Consider the following 19,023-nt stretch of genomic DNA (forward strand, 5'->3'; position numbering starts at 1 on the left):
TGGACGTGGATACAAATTTTGTATCCGCCCAGGGCTCTAATTATGTTGTTTATTTTCTCACAATGCTGGGTTGAATTGGAAAAGAATCCCCAGTAGTTTGACTGGTTTCAGGCAGTGGAAATGCTCTTTCATAAGCTGTATAAATTTGCATTTTGTTCTGCAGGCAGACAAGTTTCAAATGTATGTTACGTATTGTAAAAATAAGCCAGATTCTACCCAGCTGATATTGGAGCATGCAGGAGCATATTTTGATGTAAGTACCAGACTTTTTGTGCATATATTAAAAATAAAGATGGGTTGTTTTTAATCATGCAGTTCTAATTACATTGGAATGCCTAAGCAATTGGACATCTACTAGTAACAGCAGATAAACTCTCCATAATTAATAATCCTACAACATAATGTCAGTTAAATCTAAGAACTTTTATGTCTGCGGTGTCTAATATACAGTATTTTATTGCTATTTCAGTCCCTTAAAAATCAATTAAAATATAATTTTAAACAGTCGCTATCACCTATCAAAGGAATTGGAAACATTGCAACGGTTGAATGTCTGTTTTGAAATGCAAATAGATTTTAGCAATTAAAACTCAGATATAAAACTACAGTTTTAGAGACAGATGCTGCATATTCTAACAATGATGAATTTGGTTCAGTTTGATTGTACTGAATCCAGACTAAAATCTTGGACTTGCAGCATGAAAATGTAATATAACAATAACCTGCTTTTATTTCTATTCAACGTACTGTTCAAAGCTTCTGTAGTCAGGGGGAAAGGGTCTCCTGCCTTGTGTTTAGCTTCTACAGTGGCCATTACCCCTAATGGGTCTGATTCATGCAACTCTGCTGGGTGGATACATTTCTCAGGGCAGCAGCTCCTCCTAGTGAATACAGGGTAGAGTAGGGTAGGGGAACCCAATCCCTCCCACTCCACTGGGTTCCAACCCAGGGCCCATTGAGGCTGGTGGCGGCACACCTGTCGGCATCTGATGACTGCCTCAAGTTGGCTTCCCCAGGTTACTTTCACCTTCTGAGTTTCCAGCCCTGCTTCCAAATGCTGGGTGCTGTGGTTCCTCCACTTCCTGGCTCAGTGCAGGCTCAGCTCAGGTCCTCCTGCCTTCTTAGAATCATAGAATATCAGGGCTGGAAGAGATCTCAGGAGGTCATCTAGTCCAATCTCCTGCTCAAAGCAAAACCAACCCCAACTGAACGATCTCAGCCAGGGCTTTGTCAAGCCGGGCCTTAAAAGCCTCTAAGGATGGAGATTCCACCACCTCCCTAGGTAACCCATTCCAGTGCTTTACCACCCTCCTAGTGAAATAGTTTTTCGTAATATCCAACTTAGATCTCCCCCACTGCAACATGAGACCATTGCTTCTTGTTCTGTCATCTGCCACCACTGAGAACAGCCGAGCTCCGTCCTTCAGATAGTTGAAGACTGCTACCAAATCCCTCTGCACTCTTCTCTTCTGCAGACTAAATAAGCCCAGTTCCCTCAGCCTATCCTCATAAGTCATGCGCCCCAGCCTCCTAATCATTTTGGTTGGACTCTCTCCAATTTGTCCACATCCTTTCTGTAGTGGGGGGCCCAAAACTGGACACAGTACTCCAGATGTGGCCTCACTAGTGCCAAATAGAGGGGAATAATCACTTCCCTCGATCTGCTGACAGTGCTCCTACTAATGCAGCCAATATGCCATTGGCCTTCTTGGCAACAAGGGCACACTGTTGACTCATATCCAGCTTCTTATCCACTGTAATCCCAAGGTCTTTTTCTTAAGAACTGCCACTTAGCCAGTCAATCCTCAGCCTGTAGCAGTGCATGGGATTCTTCCATCCTAAGTGCAGGACTCTGCACTTGTCCTTCTTGAACCTCATCAGATTTCTTTTGGCCAAATCCTCCAATTTGTCTAGGTCATTCTGGCCCCTATCCCTACCCTCCAGCGTATCTACCTCTCCCCTAGCTAGGTGTCATCCATGAACTTGCTGAGGGTGCAATCCATCCCATCATCCAGATCGTTAAAGAAGATGTTGAACAAAACTGGCCCCAGGTCCAACCCCTGGGGCACTCCACTTGATACTGGCTGCCAACTAGACATTGAGCAATTGATCACTATCCATTGAGCCCAATGATCTAGCCAGCTTTCTATCCACTTTATAATCCATTCATCCAGTCCATACTTTTTTAACTTGCTGGCAAGAATACTGTGGGAGACCATATCAAAAGTTTTGCTAAAGTCAAGATATATCACGTCCACAGCTTTCCCCATATCCACAGAGCCAATTGTCTCATCATAGTAGGCAATCAGGTTGGTCAGGTTTGACTTGCCCTTGGTGAATCCCTGTTGACTGTTCCTGTTCATCTTCCTCTTCTCTAAGTGCTTCAAAATGGATGCGGTCACCTCTGGGGACCGAGGTGAGGCTGACCGATCTGTAGTACCCTGGATTTCTCCTTCTTCCCTTTTTTTAAAGATGGGCACTATATTTGCCTTTTTCCAATCATCCGGGGGAGTTTTCAAAGATAATGGCCAGTGGCTCTGCAATTACATCAGCCAACTCCCTCAGCACCATTGGATGCATTAGATCTGGGCCCATGGACTTGTGCATGTCCAGCTTTTCTAAATAGTCCTTAACCTGTTCCTTCACTACTGAGGGCTGCTCACCTCCTCTCCATACTGTACTGCCTGGTGCAGCAGTCTGGGAGCTGACCTTGTCTGTGAAGACTGAGGCAAAAAAAGCATTGAGTACTTCAGCTTTTTCTACATCATCTGTCACTAGGTTGCCTCTCCCATTCGGTAAGGGTCCCACACTTTCCCTGACCACCTTCTTGTTGCTCATATAAGCAACTAACTCTTAGCCCAGAGCTGCACCTTAACCCCCTCCTGCCGAAGGAGGGGTTTATACAACCCATTACAGCTGCTAATCTAATTATGGCACAACTTGCTTTTATATGGAAGTTCCTCACCAGGTATGTATGATGTCCATTCGAGACAAGGGCAAAAAGGCTGCAACTGCTTCTGGACTTTCAGCACTGAACTTCATTGAGAACTCATACTTTCCACATTAGAGGACTAAGATTCCCTTTCCAAATGTGCCCTTGGTTAAAGAGCGCATGTGTATTTAAACGTCAATTATGTTGCTCCCTCCTAAGTTTGTACTCTGAGCCATCACTAGCGAAATGGATATTGGGAAGAACTGTTTGTGTTAAGAGGAGAAAAAAGAGGCTTGTGATTTAATCTTCTCTACAAAATCTTTACAGGTATCTGAACTGTATGCGAAAGAACTTTCACTAATGCCACCAACAGTATGAATGTTTTAAGGACCCATCATATTGAACTTCCATATGCTGCATTTCTTATAGATGAAAATGAAGAGCTGTGTTGGGAGAGAATACTAGTCAGAGATGACCAAATAATCCTATATAATGTGTAATTAGGCAACTAATATTGATGTAAAAAGTGCATGTATACAAATGAACACTAATATACACACAACACGCATGCATGTAACACTCATAGCTAAATATATATATAAGCTAAGACTACATTGTATATTATAGGGATGCTGTTTGCAACTGTATAAAACCTCAAACCTGTGATTTCCTTAAAAGTGCACTACCTTGTGCTTCTGAGTCTAGTAAAGAAATCTAGCGAATCAGCTTCAAACTAAAAACATACTTGACTTCATATTAGTACACAGCCTGTACCTCAGTGCCGTGTGTGTGACTGCATTATAATCATGGTTTCACAACTCATGGATTCGGTAGATAATGTGCTACTTAAAAATGAGTACAGCTACCCTGTGGGTATGAATTGTATTGGTTTTGTGCCAAATTGACACAACCAATCAGTTAAACATTTAGTGTTTGAAGTTCTTAATTAGCCTACTTTTATAACTGTCATATTATAATGGAAGGAAGTCCTCGATGTAAATACTCAGCTTTCCTCTTTAAAATCTTGCCTACTATTGCTGAGCTCTTTCCCTTTTGGTAAGTAGTCATTAAATTATACTTCGTGCTCCCTCTGCTGGCCTTGTAGCAGCAGTTAATGAAACACGCTTCCCTGAGTTGGTTACACTTAAGTTAGCAAACCACAGTGTGAAATCTGTTCCCAAATGGGCGTTGGCTATTGCCAGACAATATCATCACAGCCAAAAGCATTTCCCTGTTTACCCAAAGCAACTTAGGAAATAATTATCAAAGTTAAAATGCCTAAAAACTCCGTGTTTCAGATCCAGAGTCTTTGCTATTTAGATGCAGGTCCTTTTTAAAAGCTTGATGACACTTGGCCAGGAAGTTAAAAGAATTTTTATATAGAAGGGGGAGCAGATGCACTCAAAATATAATATGCTTTGATTTGAAAATCTTGCTATACTATCCTTTTTTCTTTGCCCATTACAATGGAAAGGACAGGTACTGTATCAAATATAACACTTGTAGCTGGCTAATCTACTATTGTTAATACACATAACACTCAAATTTGTCATTGTTTAATACAGGAAATACAACAGCGACATGGATTGGCCAACTCCATCTCCTCTTACCTTATCAAACCTGTCCAGAGGATAACAAAATATCAGCTTCTCTTAAAAGTAGGTATCACTTTAAAGTTTTAGGATGTCTGATCCTGCTATTCTGATACAGGCAGAAACCCCATCATAATCAATACGACTGTTACTTGCATAAGGCCTCATGCTGCAGCTTGTCAATGAGCCTCAGGAACTGCAGTAACATCTTCTATAAGAAACTGCTTAAAAATGAAAAATTGTGCTAAATAAGCAATTTTCTATTCAGACACCAGTAAATCAAATATGACCCCTATATACTTGCCCTAGTTATCCTATTTGTAGTTTTAAAAATACTCTCTTGGCTTTTCCAATTAAAAAATCAGCAGCTAATGTCCACCCCAGGAGTTTATGAATGATAATGTTGAAATAGCTTCTAGAATGAAGTCTCATAAGCCTCTAGCTGTATTAATATTTTTAAATGGTTTAATATACTATTAAGAGTGTCTGGAAAACCACTGGGCTATGAATTTTTGTGTAATACTGTTTAAAATTATCTAGACAGTGACATTGTGAATACTAAAACGCAAATAGACACCTATTACTACCCCAAGATGGGGGTAAATTAGAGTTTACAATTAAGCAAAAGAAGTATTTGACAATGGACAGAGAACACTTTGGACTCCAGGGCAATGCTTATGAGACTTGAGCAATGTACTATATTTGTAGTTTTAAATACTCTAGGGTATCCTGGGATTTGTGTGCTTAATAAATTCAAAATTAGACGTTAACTTTTTCTATCTTTACCTAAAATTGCACTTTGATTTGATTGCCAGCCTATGTACTGATAAGATATTCCTTATTGTTCTTTTTAAATGTTTAATAGCTTGGCCATTTCAGGTCACAACAGGTGGAAACTAACATCACATTTTATATTGAATGTGAAATCCTCCATCTCCTCTGCCAGTGGAAAAAAATTATGAATACATCCATAATCCTGTTAATTTACAATATTGATCTAAACAGATGTATGTTTAGAAACTGTCAACTGTCAGTTTCAAAACTTAATTTTAAATATAAACATTGCCAGAATTATGGATTAATACAAAAGTTGTGGGACAGCCTGGTGTCTGAGTTGATTGGTGACTTGCACTGACAAGGAAGCCTAGTTTCATGACCTCAATGAGTCACAAGGCAGTAACTTTGTGAGTAGAATGTGCCTCACTACTCACAAGCAGCCACTTCATCCCCCTAGTAGCATTGACATCCTCCATATTTCTTTCAGTTACCTGTAGCTTAAAGGGTGTTGGTGCATTGTGGGATACTGTGAGAGGCTGGAGGGGGACGAAAATGTGGACCAGCCCATATCCCAAGGAGAAGAAATAAAAATAAAAACAAATTGAAAGTTAGGACTAAATGATACTCTCCACTTATAGTTGTTTCTTAACTAATGAGGGAATGCAGTGGCAGTGTTGTGAGCTGAGTCAGGCTTGAACTTAAGTTTGAGGATTGGTCTTTCACAAGGGGGAGATCGATGCCGCTGCAATCCGATGCAGCAGGTGTCTATTTAGTGGGTCTAAATCAATGGCAGAGCACTCTCCGATTGACTCCGGTACTCTGGCTCCCCAAGAAGAGTAAAGGAAGTCAACCGGAGAATATCTCCCATCGACATTGACTTCAGCTACATTATTCACATAGCTGGAGTAGCATAATTAGATTGACTTACCCTGGTAGTGAAGACAAACCCTGAGTTTAGAGTCCAATGTTGGGCTATTGCTGTTTGAAGTTAGATTTGATGGTGCCAAAAGTGCCAAGCTTTTCTCATGAAATTTCAGCCTAAAGTGGCAGAGTCCAAAAAACAACTGGACATTGTCTTTCATCTGGACTGGTCAGAGTGCCTAGATGAGCTGTTTTCATGAGATTTTGCCTGTATCTGGACCTGAATTAGAAAATAGTCTCCTTTCACTTTTGGAAGCGACCAGTACCAAATACACAGAGGTGGGTGTAGGTGCAGAGTTCCTAATCCAACCCCAACTCCCTGTGCCTGAAATCAGACTGGGTTGTAAATCAAGGCTGTGGCATACATTTTGGCCTGTCTCCGGACCTCATGATTTGGGATGATGTGCTGAAGGAAGGCTGGAAAACATTAGGGCTGACAGTTTTAAGGAAAGTGTCCAGCTGAGGACATTTATGTTTGTTTTGTGTTTCCGATTATTCATGCATTATCTCCTGCTGTTCGTTTGCCTACTCCACACCACTCCCTATACAGTTTATTTAAATTATGCCTCTCCCCTGCCATTTCATTCTATTCCACTGTCCAGACATCAGCAGAGTGAAGCATCCTGATTATATGCTTCAGAGAGCAGTCTTCTAATACACTGTTGTTTGCTGCCACCTGCACAGTGAAGTAAGGGATTAAAACAGCATTTTAAAGAGAGGAAAAAAAGGCAAAGGAAGGAGACTTGGCAGATGTGAAAGAGCATAAATAAAAGCAACTAGGAAGAGTAGAGAGAGCCAACAAATTAGAGGCAGTTGAGACGTCAGATGGCTAGGACACTCCCCTAGATTCTGGCAAGTTGCTTAAATTTATCTCTTTCAGAACCTGTGCCCAGAAAGTTCTTGAAATATCTTCAGCTTTTAGTGCTAAAGCCACGTAACTCTGAAGTCTGTTTTTACTCTAGTTTCTTGCATTTATTGTGTTGACCGTTTTTTAAAAAAACAAAGTCGCAAAAATAGGCTAAGAATGAGCAATAAGACGGTTTTATTTTTTAAAGGGAAAAGTAGTTCTAGAAGCATGCTGTAGCCAATGTGGAGCCTGACTTGGATACCTGACGGGGCATATATGCCTCTTCAGCTAAGGAAAGATGGGTTTTATATCTGTGTTGTTTAGAGGCTGCAGCAGTGTGGCAAAGAGTGTCTGACACTAGGACAGTACTTGATTCTAAGGCAGGAATGTGGACCCAGGCAGTTTCATGCTAAAGTCAATTGGGAGTCCCCAGGCGCACCAGGATATATACTGTTAAATGAGAATGCAGGGTTGTGGCCCTAGTTTCTAGTGCTTAAGCACATCCCTTTGGCCAGTACGCCATGTACATACAAATATTCAAGCAAACCTATAACTTTTGGAAGATTTGCAAGTGTGTACTCACATTTTATTGAACATTGGACATTACATTTTTAATCGCTTTATCAAAAGCTGCTTTCTTTAACACACTCGATTTTAAAAACTGATTAATATTTGGATTAGCTTACTTTAAAATGTATGGATGGTTAACAAATCAAATAGAATCTCTTGCTACCCGTTCAGGGCCTGATCTTGCGAAGCATAGAGTATGCCACACTGCCACTTGCAGTCTGAGAGGAGCTGAAGGGCACCTGCAGGATGAGACCAGAGCAAATGCTACTGTTTTTGTTTTGTTGTATTATAGAAACAGATATTATGCTAATAGTGACCTGTTGATCTTCTGCAGGAGCTGCTCACCTGCTGTGAAGAAGGTAAAGGCGAGATTAAAGATGGTCTGGAGGTAATGCTTAGTGTGCCAAAGCGAGCCAATGATGCCATGCACCTCAGCATGCTGGAAGGTAAAACTAAAACTTGCTACTGTACACTTGTGTAATAAATTCTGTAACTACATATTAAAATATTTGCTGAAGTCAGAGATCTGAGGAAAAAGTAGAAATTTGTTTAGAGTAGCTTTCACTTTCTAATGACATTGATATGCTTTCATCTTTTTGGCATGGAGTAATTTGGATGATTTCTTTTTATAAAACTATAAGATAGCAGATGACAAAAACTATAGTAAAATATCTGATTAAAAAAAGGATATTCTAACATCTTGACATACAGCTATTTACAGCTTGCCTACAGTTGAAACATTTGATTCAGTTCTATTCTAAGGGAATGCATCTTGAGCTAAATAATCTCAGCTGCATTTCTCATCCAGTGTCATAACTTTTTTTGTCTGAAGATAGTTCCAAAAAGTATGTAAATCCACCAGAGGTGGTTCTGGTCTATGTATCAAGTAATAATCTCCAGGAAGGTCATTGCTTTCACATCTGTATGCTGTCTGTTCCATAACTGACTTCCGGTTCAAAAACAGTACATCTTTTGGCAGTTTAAAAAAAAAAAAAGGCAACATAAACCAATTTAGGCTTAGACATAGCCAGAAAAGAACAATCATGTACATGCAGAATATAGCAGGCATTTAAGTTTGGATTCAATTGCTTACATATGCTTATAATTGACGTTTGACCCAAAACCATTTCATAGTCTGTACATGATCATGTATTGCATAAAATGATCCCCCATATACTTGATAACTTTAATGGAAGATCTGCTTCATAAAGCAACCCATCACAAATAGAGCTAAAGGTATGACCACAGCAGATTTAAGTTGAATATAAAGAATTTATCACAGATGTTTTGGCTAATATTTACATTTTCTTTGAAACTATTGTGACTGCAGAGTTGGGCCCTGTGATGAGAAACTGAAAACACTTCAGATGGGATTTCCAAAATCTCCTGAGTGACTTAGAGCACACCATGCATTCACTTTCAGTAGGACTTGTGCTCCTAAGTGTCACTTTTGAAAACCCACACCCCTCCATATCCAAATGGAACTACTAAAGTGAATGAAAGTTTGCAGGATCAGTCCTAAAGTTCCATGCAGTGTGAGCTTGAATTCTGAATGTTCATCCTTTACCATTAAAAGCATCTAGGCTGACTCTACAGAATATTCTATTTCTTTCACAAAGGATATGTGCATAGTTATGAGTCATTCCCTGGTTGATGAATCTAGTGAGTGAACATGTTTCCTTTTGTCTCAAGAGACTCCTAAATGAACATCTTAATCCAATTTCTCTAAGATACTCTTTACTATTCTACTGTCTCTGTATTTCTGTATGTAAATTGTTTTATATTGTCATGGTAGTCGAGGCCCCATTTTTATGCAGCTTTGTTACATAATTTTTTACACTTAAACATAGAGTAAATGTAAATTCACCCTTAAATGATGGAGCGGGGACTTTACTACCACTTTGCTGTGACCTGCGAGAGATTTCTGAGGACTGTATTCTTTCTATAGCAGTTACTGAACTTCTTTTATTAAGAAAAGAAAAGATACCATTGGTCTAGACTGAGAAGTGCACTGGTTAAATTGTGCATGCCAATTTATAGTGGGTAAAAGTAAATTAGTTTAGAAGGAAACTGGTGTTTGAAGGCCAGAAGTCTTTCTTTTGAAAGAGAGATGAGCCTGATGGTGCTCATAGTAAGTACCCTGAAATCTGAGGAGGTGTGGATCCCAACTGGAATATGCGGCTCAGGTCCATCTGTTCCCTAGAATTATAGTTAGAATAAATCTAGTTGGGCTTAGAATATCCAAGTTTGTATTTGCTAATTTAAAACCGACACCTGTTGTCCTGGCTTTCTGTCACATGAGGTTAAAGTCTCATTTGGCTTTAGATGAATCCAAAGCTTCACAAGACACAATAGTTTTGTAAGACTTCAGACTAAGCTGGCAGAAACCTTTTAAGAAAAGTTTGATTTCATGATGATGGGGGATGTACATGAGAAGCTGATTTTGGAGACATGTCATTTGGAGCCAGAATCTTACCAGAACTGTTCACAAGACTTTTCAGCTGTTGAATCGAAACATAAACTTGAATTATGATTTGGTTTTGAACTGTAAAGCATACCCTAAACCAACTGGCATCAGAACAGTGCCTTCTGGAACCCTCTCTGTTAAAAATACTAAATGTATTTGAAAACAGAAGGGTGAGGGAATGATTTGATAAAGCATGGTATGTTTTTAGTGTTCTCACTTTTACTTTTCAGCTTCACATTGTCTATCTTTGCCTGTTTTGCAGGGTTTGATGAGAATATTGAATCTCAGGGAGAGCTCATCCTTCAGGAATCCTTCCAAGTTTGGGACCCGAAAACTTTAATCCGAAAGGGTCGTGAGAGGCATCTCTTCCTCTTTGAGATGTCCTTGGTCTTCAGTAAAGAGGTGAAGGATTCAAGTGGGAGGAGCAAATACATATACAAGAGCAAACTGTTTGTAAGTATGAGAAAACAACAGAAGATTGTTGTCCAGAGAAATTAAAGAGTTCTTATCCAAAGGTAACCAAAATTTATAAGCAGGTTTATTCAAATGACTTAAACATAACTTTGAAACTTATATGAAACTTTAGCTTTCAGCATGCTCCCCCCCCCCCCCCCAAAAAAAAAAATGCTTGAACTTGATAGTGTTGGATCATTGACCTTTTAAGGTAAGCAGTTAGGCTTACTATCTTGCCCTGCTTCTGCGATGAGGTGTGTTGAAATGTTGAAGTTATTAGTCCTCATGGAACCTGTGGAGGTGAAAGTGAATTTTAGATTAGTTTTTTTTTTTTTTTTTTAGTGTTAGGTTTAACCGTTTTGAATGTATCCATTGTACGGGTGATTGTTACATGGGATGCATTTTTATAAGATTAAATGAGTTTTTTAAAAAAGGATTTGCCTGACACAGAATTATTAGAAGTAGTATTTATAACTGCTAATCATTGCAGTTACATTAGCACCCAGATCTCCTGATCAGCTCTACAAGGATAAAAGAAGAGTCTACCTTTCCTGAAGAGCTTGCAATGGGCTTTGTAGAACAGACAACTCTTTAATAATAGCTTCAGTGTATGTTCTGTTCTTACAGGGCCTATTGAACTCTGCCTGCAAACAAATATTTTATTGGCTCCAGATAATTCTGTTTATGATCTATTGGAAAGACATAAACATAAATCACTCTTTTAATTTCTAAAAATGTCCTTATCATATGCTTTGGCCAGATTTATAAAGGTGACAAAACTGAGACTGAGATTTTTAAATGGAGCATAAGGTAGATAAGTAACTCACTTACTTTGGCAACCCTAGTCTAAACCAATAATGCAGACCATGGTTCAAAAAGTAAGTAGTATTCTCTCAGTTCCTACCCTATCTACGCCACACTCCTATGAGTCCCACTCACCTGTTAATCCTTCCCTCTGGAAAAGACTTGGATAATAACTACAACATGTCCTAAACATCAGCTTTGAAGTGAGGCTGGTAACAAATGCCCTCATTGAGCACAACCTACTTTGTTGCCCACGTGAAGCTGACATCAGGAAATCATAAGTTTGAGCACCTCAGGTGATCTCAGCTGCTAAGGCTTTACCTGGGAGTAAGAGCCACATGTAGGACAAGTACTAAAAAATAAACTCTGTCTCTTGCAAGGTTGTCATTTCAGTCCCCAGCTTCTATTAGTAGCTTTCAGAGCCAGAGTGGTTGCTGGGGAAACACTGAGACAGTTGCTTCTTTACATATACCAAAAACTGTCACTGTGCCTCAGTTGTGACCTACCAAAAACAAAACAAGCTCACCCCTGCTATCCTTCTCGTCAAAACATCCTGAGGGCACAGGATGCCAGCCATCGCAATCTGTAGGACCTCTTTTAAGACAACCAAACACTTCCTTTTGTGATCTGAACTGTAGTTTGATTTGAAGGGATGAGAAGCTGGTGTATTATAAAGTCAACTTCTGACCCAGTAATGAAATGTTAGGGAACAAAATGGGATTCATCATTAGTGCTAACATCTAAAACAATCCCAAAGCTCTGCTTCCTGCCCAGTGTTGATGTTCTCATGTTGCTCTGTGCCGAGTAAAGAACATAAGCTGGAGTTCTTATTGCTGTACAGCAGTCCTGCCTGATATCAGAAATAGAATGCATCAAGTAAATTAAAAAAAAAAAAAAAACTTAAAGATCTACCTGGAGGAACAGAATGAAAATGTAGTAAGAGTTTGAAGTCAGAGAACAGGGTTGTATGATAGAGCTCCAAGTCCTACAACAACTTTGGCTTGTTTTGGTCTTAAAAGCCATACATATAAATAGTGTTCTGTCAACTTCCCTGTGAAATGTCAGCACTTTCTATGTGAAATTAACTATCTTGTACATGTCAAAGAAACAGATGTGTTAAGAGTTTATACCTGGATGCATCAGTGCGGCTTCCAGATTTTTCACACTTGCTAAGAATAGACAGTGGTTTATTGCAGGGATGGGCAAACTTTTTGGCTTGAGGGCCTCATCGGGTTTTGTAAATTGTATGGAGGACTGGTTGGGGGGGGGGGGGGGGTGTCATGGGCCAGCTCCCGCCTCCTATCTGCCCCCACACACATTCCTGCCACATCCAACCCCCCTGTTCCCTGATGGCCCCTCTGGGATCCCAGCCCAACCCACACACTCCCGATGCCTGTCCCCTGACTGCCGCCAGACTCCTGCTGCCCCATCCAGCCCCTCTCATTTCTGATGCCCCCCCCCCCCCAGAACCCCTGCCCCATCCAACCACCCCTTCTCCCTGTCCCCTGGCTGCCCCTGGAACCACTGCCCCTGACTGCACCCTGGTGCCCCATCCAACCACCCATCCTTCCTAACTGCCCCCCCCGACCCCGTTCCCATTCAACTCCTTATTCCCCCTTGCCCCTGACTGCCCTGACCTCTATCCACACCCCCGCCCCCTGACCACCACCCCGAACTCCCCTGCCCTCCATCCAACCCCCCCCCCAGCTCCATACCCCCTTTCCACATTGCCTGGAGCACCGGTGGCTGGCGGCACTACAGCCGTGCTGCCCGTCTCGAGCCAGGCCATGCCACCGCCACCACATGGCAAAGAGCACTGGGTTAGGCCGGGCTCTGCAGCTGCGTTGCCCCAAGAGCTCACAGCTCCATCGCCCAGAGCATTGCGTTGGTGGCAGAGTGAGCGCGCTGAGGCTGTGGAGGAGGGGGAACAGCAGGGGCGGGACCAGGGGCGAGCCTCCTGGGCCAGGAGCTCGGGGGCTAGGCAGGACAGTCCCACAGCTGGATGTGGCCTGTGGGCTGTAGTTTGCACACCGCTGGTGTATTGTCTTCCTGCTGTGCAATCTCACATCATAACCCATCTGGCCTTTGCCATTATTAACCTATGAGAGGGAAACATTTCTGTGTGTATATGGAAATGTTAATCTTAAAGGCAGAACTAGGATTAGGGTTTATGGAAAGTTTTCTGTTTACATTGATTTTGTCAAAAACCTCAGTGTTCTGTGGAAAACTTTTTACATCGTATTTCCTTTCCATGGAAAATGTTGAATTTTCATAGAGAAATCAAAAAAAATTCTGCTGAAAGCTGATTATTTTCTGTTTCAGGTATTTAGACGGAAAGTTGATATTTTCCCTGGAAAATTTGGACAAAAATCTTTTTTTGTTTTTGTTGTCATTTTCCATGGCAGCATTTTCTAACCAGATCTAATGAGGATATTGTCAAAATAATACTCTGGGGATTAAGTTGAAAAAAGAGAGCAAACCCATTACCCTCACCCCCTGGTAATACAGAAGTACATTGCTTGCCTCAAAATCAGAGGATTGATGACTAAATTACTACATATAACTCGAGAAAAAGTGAAATTAAATGCCACACCTGAAAAATGTGCAACTGTTTTTTATCCAGTATTGTGACAAAGTAAAAACTGAATTGCTGTCAAACAACTGAAAGGGGTTGGAGGAAAAAAAAATATTTAGTTTCAGTTTCACATAGTACACCTTACAGCACTTTATGAATAAGCAGTTTCTTGGAGTAGATGGAGGAGAGACATTAATTTAAAAATATACAAAAATGTGATTTTTAAATTTATAAAAATTGGCAGGACTTGGGAGCAAGTGCAGTACCTGAAACTACAGTCCTTCTAAATTATTTTTTAAAACTGGATTAGAATTCAAGTTGTTGTCTTAATAACTAAAATATATACTTACAACTTGCTGCTTGAATAAAAATTATTCAATTTCTTGCCTTAGTTTGAGATAAGCAATGGCCTTCTGTATTACTAGGGTTTATTGTTCTCCTCTTCAAATAGTCTATTTCATGTTTATATTTCTGCCAGTACCCTGTATAAATTATCTGATTTCTTTCTAATATTTCTATCCTCTGAGCAGTATCTGAGGATGGGGCTTTTCAACACCAATGTCCCTATGGCACCCAGAGGATTGCTTTTCCAAGTATCACTTATACTAATGACTTTTTAAAGTTCACTTATAAATACTTTTCTGATTTTTTTTTTTTAATTGTGATGTTACTTGTTAATATACCCTTCAGTATTTGCACTGTACAGCATGTTGGCATTGCAAAGATTGTTCATAGATCAATGAAATATGTTTTACACTTTGAAATAAAAGTACTTTACAAACATTCAACATCCTTATGAGGTCTTGAAATGCTGCTAGAAAAAAATAGTGCCTGCTGTGCTCTGGCTATCCAGTGCATGCTACAATCAGTAGTAGGGAGATAGTTTCCATTATGCATGTAATAATTTACTTCGTTACTTACACTTAAGTCATAACCCTACATAACAATTCTGAACCCTTAACTTTGACATAAAGAGTCAGGCATTTTGCAGTTTGATTTGTATGTCCTAATTTATTTGCTAGTCCCCTTGGATTAAATCCTTTTTGTATTGCTAAAGGAGAAACTAATTGATATTTTAGATCATACTCCAACTGGAAAGAAAAAACACGTTATTGGATGTTCAGTGCACAGGAGCTGAGGGGTTGGGGCAGCATCGCCTCATGTATCCGGGGAGGGGCCATAGACATGAGACATGAATGCCACCCATCTACAGAAACTGTCTCTCAGCATCACATCTTGAAGAACCACAGTTACTTGGAAATGAACTTGGAGGTTACTTACTATAAGTAATCTGCAAGTTCACCTCCAAGGTCATGCAATTTCTGACTCACTTCCATTATTGCAGAGGGAAGGAAACACATGATTTCTTAGGTAGAAAGGAGATTAGAATTTTAAACATAAAGAAAAAACTTTTACCTGCTGTAATAATTGCCATTATCTCTAACTGAAATAAGTGAGGACAGCAGCTGCTTGACTTCTAGCCTGAGAAACTGACACTTTGAATAGAGTAATGAGGATTTGGGTGAAAAATCCGAACATAGAATTTCTGACATGTTATTTGGTGGTGTAACCACATATTTATTACGTTGTATACCAATGTTGGAAGCAGTTTGCCGAAAATTGTTGTATTATTATAAGCAAAAAAGCCAACAGATGGGGTTCTCAAAAATGCCAAAGTGGAGAGGAACTTTTGAATGTGCAGAATGACTTAGGACTATATGTTCAGCTTAGTGGAATAATTGTCTTTCTGTGGATAATGTGCAAAAATTATCATAGAGTCCTAACCAATTTTTCTCACTTCCAGACTTCAGAGCTGGGTGTCACAGAGCACGTAGAAGGAGATCCTTGCAAATTTGCACTGTGGGTAGGAAGGACACCAACTTCTGACAACAAAATTGTGCTTAAGGTAATTTTTCAAGAAGGCATTTATGCTTCCTATATCAGTTATTTGACTGTAGATCTTTATACATTACTGTTTAAAACAAACAAAAAATAACCTCTGTGAAATGGATTGCCTATGGATGGACAACCCCTTGAGCTGGGTAAACTTACCATAACCTTAATTAGGGGTGGTGTATATTAAATCTTAATGGTCCTTTAGATACTGGAAGAGTCTATGCAGCCCACCAAGGAATAAGCAATCTTGTTCTCTCCAGTAAATTTGAGAGGAGTGGAAAGCTGTTTGATTTGTTTACTTTGCTTTCCTGTTGGCTTTTAAATCCTCTTGCTTGAGAATTTAAGCCAGCCGCTAACTGATGGGATTCAGGAAGAAACAAACCCATGGACAGGCTATTCCATAACTATCAGTTACAGTGTTTTTTGCGCTCCGTATCTGTTACTGCTTGCTGGTGGACGATGTGCTCTACTGGGTAGATAACTGATCCAATCTAATGTAGCAATTCCCATGTTTGGGTAATGTTATCCTAACTAGGCTAATCTTGTGCACAATGAGCAGTGTGGAAGACATGACGCCTACTGTAGCCTACTAGTAAAGGAAAGATGTGAAATGCTGCAAAGGAAGCGTTAAACGATGTTTAAGCCTGATCCGCCTAAAGCCGAGTAGAGTGTTGTGTGTGAATGGATGAACATTGGGGAAAGCAGCCTCTATTATTTATCCTGTGTCTCTGAGAGGTGCCAGTAACTACAAGAGAACTGAGCAACATTTCAGAGGGGGAACAGCGAAGAGTACTTCAGCAGCTAGCTGAGCTGTAAGTGCTGATCATAATGCCCAGGTTCCACGAGACGTGTCCTCCCACCGGACAGGAGTCTGATAAACATGAGCAGGAGGCATTGTGATAGTGCTGTAGACCATTCTTGGATTAAACCAGAGACAGAGGTGCTATGGCAAGCCTTTTGAGAACCAGGCTGTGAGCTCTGAACTGATAGAACAGCCTGTAAATTGTGAGTCTAGGGAGCATCAGAAAGCAGGGCCTGCAGCAGAGCGAGTCTCTAGGCAACCTAATGAACACAGCTGGCCTGTAGTAAGCTGTCTGATTGGCTACACAACCTGAATGGTGGGAAGAGTCAGCAGACCAGACTGGCTCTTAAGCCCAGCAGCAGCAGTTTAGCGGCTGCTCAAAACATTTGTCCACAGTTTTGATAGGCTGTGCCTGCTTTTTCCCAGCCCTGCCCTTGCCTTGCCTTACTCCAGGTAACCTGGTCTTAACCACAGCTCCGATTCCTCATTTTGGACTCCACATGCCAGAGCCATGGGTCAGAGCTGGCCTTTGACTATGGTTCTGACTCTGGGCTCCAATTCCTGGCGTCCATCTTCTGCTCTAACCACTGGGAACAACTACCACTGTCCCAGTCACGGGACAGTTTGAGCAACCCCAACCCCGACAATAAGAGAACTCGAGCTGATATGGTGAACATGGATTCTACAAAGGCCAATATCTCCCTGACAGAGATACCTGAGGGCCCTACAGATCTTGCAGACCCAGGTTACCTCCCTGCAAGTGCAAAATGTGGTTCTGCAAGCTCATGCCATGCTGCCATCAGCTGTGCTCCCTGCTGCCTGCAAGCCCAAGCTTCCCCTCACCTGACAAGTTCAACGGTGATTGCAACAAATTTTGTGGGTTCTTATATCAGTGTTGGCTCCTGTTTCTGCTACATCCACAGTTGTACCCTACTGATCAAGCCCGAGTGGGATTGATATCAGCCTCCTTACTGGGAAGGCCTTGTCTCGGGCGTCTCCACTTCTGGAAGAATCAAGCCCATTTCTAGGGCTGTTTGAAGACTTCATTTGAGCTATGGCAGAGGTCTTTGATGACTCGAGTCATGAGTATGTGGCCAAAGCCGCACTTCGGGGATTGTGGCAGGGATGCCAGGTTGTTGCTAAATATGCAATGGAGTTCCGACACTTGGTAGTAGACACTGAGTGGAACAAGACACCATCACCTCTGGCTGAGATGGGGCCTGAGATCAGACTATGTTGACTGGAGGGAAATCTTTCACGTTACACAAAACAGAAATATTCACATGGGTAGGAAAAATACTCTTTTGGAGAGTGGGGATGGGAATAGCTAAAAATCAGAATATTGGGTACTTTGGCCCTGAGAGGTCTCAAATGCAGGAGTGGGACAACGTAGCAAATAGCAGCACAGTACAAAGTAATACAGTAACTCCTCACTTAGCATCTTCTCGGTTAACGTTGTTTCGTTGCTATGTCGCTGATCTATTAGAGAACATGTTCATTTAAAGTTGCACACTGCTCCCGTATAACGATGTTTGGCAGCCTCTTGCTTTGTCCACTGCTTGCAGGAAGAGCAGCCTATTGGAGCTAGCTGCAAGCAGCTTCCACATCAGCTCCCCTAAGTTCCCTGTGAGGCAGCCGCCCAGCAGGCTATCAATTGCCGAGAAGTTCGGGTGTCCCTCCACTAACTGCCATGTGCTGCTCCCGCCCTCTGCCTTGGAGCTGCTCCCCGGAGCCTCCTGCTTGCTGTGTGAAGGGGGAAGACAAGAGATGCTAATGTCAGGGTGTTTCCTTCCTGCTGCTCCTGACCCCCGCTCCTGGACCCCATCTGCACAGAGTGTGTGTGGGGGGAGGGGAGGGGAAGACACAACTGCTCAGGACGAAGGGAGCTTGCTGCTGCTGTCTCAACTTGCTCATCTACTTAAAAAGACAATGTACTTAGACTGGGGTCAGTGTACTTAAAGGGCAAATGTGCATCTCTCTCTCTCTTCCCCCCCCCCCACACACACACGGTGTGTATCTCTCTCATACACGCATACATCCTCCCACCCACCCCGGCACTTTGGAAAGTGGAGGGAGTGATGCACTCCAGTGGGATAGCATGGGTTCATCATCACATTCAGTTTCTGCAGGGGATGTTTGCAGCTATTGCCATATGTCTATTGTGTCTCCTCCCTCCATTCGTGCTGCCTTGTAGCATGAGGCTACATTAACAATAATGTGTTGCACTTGGCTGAGCCCTCAAGGGTTTAGTTCATCATTTGGCAGCAAGGCATTCCCTGGGAAATAGCCCATCCTCTTCCACCCTCTGACTCCACCACCTCAACCAAGCTTCACAGTCATCATTGCTGTGTACAGTATTAAACTGTTTGTTTAAACCTTACTGTGTG

The 19,023-nt window shown here is 41.5% G+C and overlaps 1 protein-coding gene across 4 annotated transcripts in view; it reads left to right on the forward strand.

Moving 5' to 3' along the window:
• TRIO (trio Rho guanine nucleotide exchange factor) overlaps positions 1-19,023 on the forward strand; it is a 441,700-nt gene that overhangs the window by 291,189 nt on the left and 131,488 nt on the right. For all 4 annotated transcript variants that reach the window (XM_050937381.1, XM_050937382.1, XM_050937383.1 and 1 more), the window contains exons 27-31: positions 164-253; positions 4,498-4,590; positions 7,974-8,085; positions 10,369-10,559; positions 15,743-15,844. In XM_050937381.1, the coding sequence (XP_050793338.1) occupies positions 164-253; positions 4,498-4,590; positions 7,974-8,085; positions 10,369-10,559; positions 15,743-15,844 (588 nt within the window). The remainder of the gene's footprint in view (positions 1-163; positions 254-4,497; positions 4,591-7,973; positions 8,086-10,368; positions 10,560-15,742; positions 15,845-19,023) is intronic.

This window comes from Gopherus flavomarginatus, chromosome 2 (genome assembly GCF_025201925.1).
Source record: "Gopherus flavomarginatus isolate rGopFla2 chromosome 2, rGopFla2.mat.asm, whole genome shotgun sequence".
NCBI lineage: Eukaryota > Metazoa > Chordata > Testudines > Testudinidae > Gopherus > Gopherus flavomarginatus.